The sequence below is a fragment of the Temnothorax curvispinosus genome, unplaced genomic scaffold (assembly GCF_003070985.1).
Source record: "Temnothorax curvispinosus isolate PA1 unplaced genomic scaffold, ASM307098v1 QBEX01008051.1, whole genome shotgun sequence".
Taxonomy (NCBI): Eukaryota; Metazoa; Arthropoda; class Insecta; order Hymenoptera; family Formicidae; genus Temnothorax; species Temnothorax curvispinosus.
The window spans coordinates 1-8,655 of NW_020217831.1; the positions used below are offsets into that span (position 1 = coordinate 1).

Genomic DNA, 8,655 nt, shown 5'->3' on the forward strand with positions numbered 1-8,655 from the left:
TAATCTCGAGGAAATAAAGTTAAATTTCATCGTGTATTGTCTGTCGAAATTATTTATAAATTACGTTTTATATATTTCTATGTATCTTCAACGAAATATAATACCTAATTAATTATTATTGCTCTTAATGACTTACCTTGTATATTACACTTGTATGCTGATTAAGCTACAGTTCTTTGCAGCAATTAATTGTGCGCTATCGCCATGAAAGCCGTTAATGTTCAGCGTAACTGCCGTTCGACCCGTCCGACTATCTCGAAAGAACATCAAATACTGACTAAAATATGAAAGCTTTCCAGCAAACGACACAAGTCGACACTAACGTCATCCTATTTTTCTTTTTTGCAATGAGTAACGAACAAAGCAACACTTGTGTCGCTTGCTGGATTGCTCCCAATGTCAATCTTCGATGTTTTGATAGATACATATGTCATGTAAATACACAGTGCCTCACGCAACTGTTCGACTCGTACCGTTACACATTTTTTTTAAATATTTGTGGACAAAGATATCTACAGGAAGATCATAAATCATAAATAATTGACTATATAATTGCCAATTTTATAATAAATTTAATATATTCAGCTACAAAGTTATAAAAATATTTAAAGAAACACACTAGAGTAAAAATTATAAAGCACATGCATAATTTACTACCAATCACAGATATGGCAAAAAATTATATCTTATACATATATGTCACAAGAATTTGAAATTGTGTTGATAACTGAAATTATTAATACAAACGGAATATGCTTGATCTGAAAGATTATTTCGCTATATTTGAACGCTAATGTATTTATTTAGATTTGTTTTATAAAAGTAGTTTTAGCTAACTATAATAAATAAATGTAAAGTATATATAGAAAGAAATGAATGTAATAAAAATCTGATAAATAAATGGAATTAATATATATGTAAATAATAAATGGAATATAAGATATACCTTGTCAAGAAAGAGAGTTGCTTTTTAGTATAAATATTACAAAATATCCATACCTCTTTATATTCCAAAAAATTAATAAATATATAAAATATGTAGTATGTATAGTAGACGAAATAAAAATATATAAAGTAAACGAAAATATGCAATGTGTAAGATGATGAAAGTGAGGGTTATGAATAATATTAAATTATAAAAAGTTAACAGAAACGTTTATTCTATATAGTAATTAGTACTGTTTAAGTAAAGTTTTTTACAATGTTTAGTACAATGCAACGTCATTATTTCGCGTTTTCTATTTAAAGTCAAACAACGATTATAATTGATTATAATTATTATTAACATATATGTAGGTATCGCTATTAGAAAATGATACTATCATATAATATCTACAAAAAATTTTATTAATATTCATGTTGAAACAATTCATTCGCATAATCTCCTATACTGAGTAATAAATCAATGTTAGTACGTTTATAAAAGATATTTTATGAAAAATATCAAACAACATATCAAACCTAATACTATATAAATTATTTGTTAATTACACAACAGAAATATGTCATAGATAATTTTATCAATAGCTTCCAGACTATTAATAAAATACTAAATATCATAAAAATATTAAAAAGTATTAGAAATAATTAAAAATGAATAAGATATTATTTACAAAACGGTAATAATAAATAAAAATATTATTTGGAAAATTATGCAGATAATTATATTGTCTTGCATCACATTTGATATTTTTGATTGATCAGATCAATTGGTCACTTAAGTTTGATTTCTTCCAAATTGCTTTGTAAAAATATCTACGGACTCTTTAAGATTATTTTTACGATTTTCTATCAGCTTTCTAATGCTTGACAAAGTGTTTGGATCTTTGAAATAAGTTTCTGCGAATCTGTTCACCTGAAACAGGTTAGTTGAAAATATTTATCAATAATAAGTAGTAATTTATTCCTATGCAACGATTCTATAAAGTATAATTTTTTATTTAACACAACACTAACAGAGCATGGTATGCATATAAATATACATTTAATCCCTTAACTGTGGAATTATATATATAATATATATAATATATATATATATATATATATATATATATATATATATATATATATATATATATATATATATATATCGTAAAAAATTGTCTTCTATTTGCAGAAAATATATACATTAACATCCACGAAAATCTACTATTAATTAAAGAAGGCATACACACATATACTTATATGTACATGTATATTAATATTCAGTACTCAATTATCAATTTACAACACAGTAATATTCTTAGAATTAATTACCATATTATAAAAATTTAGTTTTAAACCACGCGCAAGTATTACTCAGTTTTAAACATAGCTTTATAAGATACAAATATATAGCCCAAAAATTTGAACCGAATTAATTATAAATATTAATTTAATTATGTAAAGTTGCATTAATCTATAATTCCATGCACGATGAACGTTTCATTTAAGCGCGCTACAGTTAAAGGATTATTATCAATAAAAAATCAATAAGTATGAATCTAGTATTATAAAATTTACCCTGGATATTTGTTCGTTAGAGAAAACATTCGAAATGATTTTTTTTATCGTTAGAGTTGTAAGAAATAATCTGTAAAAACAAAATAACATATTTATGTATAAACTACATTTATGTATAAGATACATTTATTTAAAAATAGAATGTATATTTGTAAAGAGAAATGTATTACCTGGGTATTATATTATTAAAATCTACTAATATGTAGTGAAGGACCAAATCGTTGCGTGCATGGGCTTCAAGAATTAAATTGAAGATCAATGCATGCTGCTTATGGTTAAATAATGTAGTATTGGATGCTGTAATATTCAAATAGTTAACAATGATATCAGGATCTTCAGCACAATTCAATATTTTCCAAAATTTCTTATCAGATGTTCGCTGATATAGTTCCATTATTTTATCCCAAGTAGTCCTATTAGCTACCGCTAGACCAAAGCAGTACGTCCAATCTTCCCACCATTGTGGAACTCTAAAATACATATATATGTCTATGAAAAAGAGGTACATGCAATCCACTCCATACGCACAGTCGACGTTTTATTTTATAAAGTTTTGTATTTTTGTCTGTTTTGTTAGGTAACTCTTATTCTGCAAAATTAATAAGTTTCTACTATATCTGTCACGTAACCATAAGACTACGTGTGAACACAGCAAACGAATAAATATATGAAAGATGAATCCATCCATAATGTCTCTTTTTATTACATATATTTTTACTTGTTTCGCATATTTATTCTATGTATTAAAACAGGAATAGAAATTAAGAAAAAACAATAAAGAGACTGTCTGATCTCGATGATTCAAAGAAATAAAAAAAATCGATTACATCCATATGCATACGTGCGCGCGCATACGCAACTCACATGCACAAATATAAATTATGAGATAATCATGATCATAAAAAGTGTTACTTGTGAGTATTAGGATCCGCGAGATGTTCGCTCAATTTAACAGCGGCCTTTCTTTTACATTCTACGTGACCGACAGTACATGCCCATTTCAGGGCATTTAGCCTTAGCATCTTTGTGATATCGTCATCATCAGGATTTTCTTCGTATCCCACATGCTGAAGAACCCCATCAAAGATTTCTACCATGTGTGACTAGAAATCATGAAATAATATTGTATTTTATATTGGTATATACATGCGAAAAGTGACGTGATTTATATATATATATATATATATATATATATATATATATATATATATATATATAATATATATATATATATATATATATATATATATTATAAAACCGACCGCGACAGACTTTATGACAAAGCGGTGAATGTGTAAATACAGAACTGGCCAAATTAAAGAGCCAAATATTTTTTTCATTTTTATAGTTATTACATACCTTGAAACTTTTGCTCTCTGGCAGTGAAAAGTACTCCTCATTCCGTTCTAATATTCGGAACATTGGACGCCATGCCACATAATCTCTCTCTCGTCTTAGGTAGTGTATAAGATTCATAAATACGGAACTATCTAGTTGATCTTCGAGCAAAAAAGCATATGCATCATCGATAATTTGAGCACGATTGAGGACGTGTATGTTCTTGTATTCCTCAGAGTTCAAGTAACGTATGATTCTTTCCATATTTGTGTTATCGTAATAGACACGACAGTATGCTGTCAAATTATACCATTAAATTTATTATTAGACCTTCTTATTCGAAATTATCAAAATATGTTTCTAAATACTGCCATTTTATCGTAACTAACAAACTAGTGTAGTGTACAACTTGCAAATATTACAGAAAAAATACATTAATAATTTAGCAAGGTTTCGAAAAATATAATTACATGAATTTCCTTGAGCTTTTTTTTTTTAATAGAAAAGTATATAAAAATTTGAATGATGTAGAACCTTTGAGATAATAAAACAAATAAGATAAATAAAAAAACGTAATATTTAATAATTCATACCAGTTTGTTGTACATTTACGATAATCCAATCTCTTATATTAATTTCCACTCTACTAGTTTGATCTGGTCCTAACCAATTATTGGGCATGGTATTGGAAAAATCCAAATTGCTCTGGTCGGCATAGGTCATGGGTATCCACCATTTATTATTGATACATTCAGTTACGCGGAAACATTTTTGTGTTACTGCCACTTCGCCAGTTTTGTAATTTATCGTTACATTTAGCACAGGGTAACGATTTTGGTTTATCCACGTGTCCATCACATCTTTTATTTTAAAATCTTGTTGTTGCATATAAGAAATATAAGGGGCCATCTGCAGAGCACTTTGCATGGCGCTCCACAAATCGTCGGGAGTAACCGATCCAAATGGACTAAATTTGGAAGATGACATTGTCATTAGCTATAATAAATACTTACGACGTATGTGTATAAATTTACTATTATGGAATTAACGTGTAATGTACAACTTAATTAATACACATGTGGGAACCAAGAATATAACTTAAAACTAGCTTAGTCAAACTATAATTAAGGAACAAAGTATGGTCTCTTCTAATCGAATAGCATTGGATATTGACGCACAAGTTTATATTTCTGATGTGGCATACTATATTTTCCAACGTAAATGCAAGAATTATACTTATGATATTTAATGTTGCTATGTGTGATAACTACAATAGACTACATTGTACATACATACTTACTTTGTAGCAAAATACTCGATAATACCCTTTCGAAATACCTCGTCGCCCACTGCATAATATAACATGCGCAATATAGCTGGAGCTACAATACACAGCATAAAATACTGATTAATAATACATGTAAAGTATATTTTATATACTTTTATACATAAAATTAAGACATATGTGAACGTATTGCGCAAAACGAGAATTTTTTGTCTATTGACTTTCTGTTGCACCTCTGTCTTCGTGCTATCTACATTAAGATAATCATGGATGACATAATTTCATTTTATTTACATAATTTTACCTTTTCCAAAAATTTGATTAACAAAGAGTTGGTTAACCAAGGTATCGTTAGCGTGAAAGTTCAATGTAAGAACCAATAAGCTAACAGAATCCAAAGAGCCATCATCTAGATGGAGAGAATCGTGCATGACCTCAGTAACGAAACAGTCCATTGACCGCCAGTCTTCAAATATCTATGACAAAAAAATTCCTTTGATATGACTGAATATAAAAATTCGAAAAGTTCGCATTTACAGGGAACGCATTTACAAACCTATCTGTCCGCCACTTTTAAAAACTTCGTTATTTTAATTTTTATTGTAATTTATTTATGTCAAATAAATGTTAACCGTTTCACGTATAATTTCTTTTACGAAGATCATACTTCAATTATTTTTTAAGATAATGTGCATTACTGAATACAAAGATAAAATCAAGATATAAAAATTCTAAAAGTTAAATTTCTTTGTTAATTATTTATTGTGATGAATGCGAAAAATAAAATACGCTAAGATTCTAATAAAATTATTACAATAATAATCATTGTATCGCCAAATATGAATTAATGTTGAAATATAAAAGATTAAACAGCAAATCTTTATGATGGGCTGGGGAGGAGACAAGTGCTGAAAACATAATATTCTCGAATTTTAATAAAAATTAGTATTAAATGCTTTGTTCTAGTTATTCAGAAAAACAGTGTTACAATCTTTCTTATAATTCTAAGATAAAGAATTGCAATTAGTTATTTCGCTCTGTCTTGATATATTTTATAAGAATATTGCAATATTTAATGGATGTTATTTTTTTATTTTAGAAAATGAAGTGTATTTCCAACTTTTCTATTTAATGAGCAATTCATTGCATTAGTAATATTAAACAACCTTGTTGAGGGAATACACTTGGAAGAACACAGCAAACCCCTCGCTTAACCACAGGTCAGACCACCAAGATGGGTTGATGAAATTGCCGAACCACTGATATGCGATTTCATATGCTACTAACGATGCTATATTCCTTCTCTGAAATGTAGGATCCTTGCTATCATCGTAGACAACTTTTGATTCGCTAAAAGACATAACATAACATTATATTCAAAATGTGATTATGCCTAGTTTTTTTTCATTGTTAGCATGCAGTCTAATGTGTTTATATATATATATATATATATATATATATATATATATATTATATATCATGGAAAGAAAGAATGACATTCACATCAATTAAATATGTTAATTTATTTTAAAACAACCTCAGAATGAAAATATGTAAATGAAATTTAAATATCCATAAAATACGCATTTTCTATCGTTTTTAATTATCAAACTTTGAATGCTAGAAGTTATTCGTCAGTTCTAATAGCTTCGTATTAATTATTTTTATTCATGTACATATTAATAAATCTCTTATAGTTATGAATATTACTCGTAAATGATGATTCCCCAATCTCCCATGCCGGCGATCGGATAATTTGGTACCATGACGTAATCTATTTTCGGTACCCCTTTGGTTTTATTGGTATACTCCTCCAAGAGCGGCGTAACCCGTTCGGCAATGCTTAGCACGAATCTTGCTTGCGATGTCAAAGACGATCTGCACCACACATTAACGGACTGGTCGGTGTTAGTAAAGCGAACAAAATTTGATACAATCACAATTCCCACAAGATAAGCGGATACTGTAGAAGTGCGGTCGAAGTATGTCACTTTCATGTCATTTTCTGTGAAGTAATAATTTCGCATCGGCCAATTTGATAATACCGTGTATTTCTCATGATGTATCACGGTGATCATGAAGTAAGCTTTTATCGCTGGCTCGTCCCAACATGGAAACATTCGTCTGGCTTTATTCGGCACGAGGAGTGTTGCGGCCAACCTGTGATTTTAAACAATTTTTTAAATAAGGACAAAAATACCACTATCATGGTATAAACTTACCACTCATAGCGAGTAGGACACGAGAAGTTAAAGAACACTTAATTATTGTTTATATATTATATGTTTATTATATTATATGTAATTATTATTTTGTTGAGAGTAGAAACAGAAATGTTGTACTCTGCTATGTTGTTTCATTTTAAACAAAAGTAAATATTCTTTTAAACATTACATGCACTTTTTGCAAATACTTTATTGTAAATATATTTACATACTAGAAAACGGTTTTAATAATAAAATGGATACACATTCTAAACTGTGTTTTGCCGTGTTTTATATACATTGTAAGTCGATAACGATGAAAGTAGTAAATGAAAAAGGTAATAAGTAAAAGTAACAATAAATAAGGTAACAACAATAGCATTTACGTATGTACGTACGTTACAAAGTATATTTTTACTATTTGCTTACGTTCTGTTTTTTTCCTCGTCTGTGTACGGAATTTTTATAAAACCACCACTGCCAGAACCTATCTGAGAGAAATTACCAGCAAACTTCATGTTCAAGGTGTAATTACCGCGATACAATTGCTCTTCGAAATATAGCGATAATATATTCGTTTTATGGTCATAAGTATGGTTCGTCGGTTTATATGTTATTGTGTCGTTCATCAATGTTGTCGCCATTTCATTTATTTTTAATCCTTGCGAGTGTAAGCTTATGTAAAACGATTCGCGAACAATGCTGACAGTGACATTGGTTTCACCGTGATAAGTATTGCTTTTTTCTAAATCCGGAATAATCAGCCCGATGTGATAATCAACTGGTATTGAGTTGGTGGGTAAACGATGTATATGTCCTGGATCATCAGCGATACAAAAGTCCCTGACTGTGGCCAATATTAAACCGATATATAATAACAATTTTGGGAATTCCATGTCAATACTCGTCTTAGTTTCTGTAACTTTTCGTTAAAAAAAAAACAATTAAATAATAATACAATGCGGTACAAGTTATTGAAATTTAATATTAATTTTTATACAAAAATCGAAGGAACAAAGGAGAAAAAAAAAGGAAAAACATAATTCCAACTTTTATCAAGACGATTACATATGTACGACCTACTTCGCAGAAAATTATGAATATTTTTTTATAGAATATTGGATGTATATCTTGATGTGCTCGCAATTAATTTATTCTGTTATTCTTATATTTTCTTCGAATTAAGAGAAAATTATTTTATTCAGTTTTCGAGAAGAATTTTACGCATCTAACGCGACGTGTGTATATATTTTTGATTTGGCTATATAGAATATTTCATTGAAAGTAAAAAACGTAAATATTGTTATAGTATGTAGAATTTGAATT

The 8,655-nt window shown here is 28.6% G+C and overlaps 1 protein-coding gene across 1 annotated transcript; it reads right to left on the minus strand.

Moving 5' to 3' along the window:
- Positions 1-1,636: 1,636 nt before the first annotated feature.
- Positions 1,637-8,225, minus strand: LOC112457661 (aminopeptidase Q-like). Its single transcript, XM_025020838.1, has 11 exons — positions 7,759-8,225; positions 6,836-7,285; positions 6,292-6,475; positions 5,430-5,601; positions 5,141-5,222; positions 4,434-4,807; positions 3,862-4,136; positions 3,415-3,605; positions 2,673-2,972; positions 2,503-2,572; positions 1,637-1,855 (listed from the first exon to the last, which is right to left on the minus strand). The coding sequence occupies exons 1-11, from the start codon at positions 8,223-8,225 to the stop codon at positions 1,718-1,720; spliced, it is 2,703 nt and encodes a 900-aa protein (XP_024876606.1). The 3' UTR covers positions 1,637-1,717.
- Between the last annotated feature and the right edge of the window lie 430 nt (positions 8,226-8,655).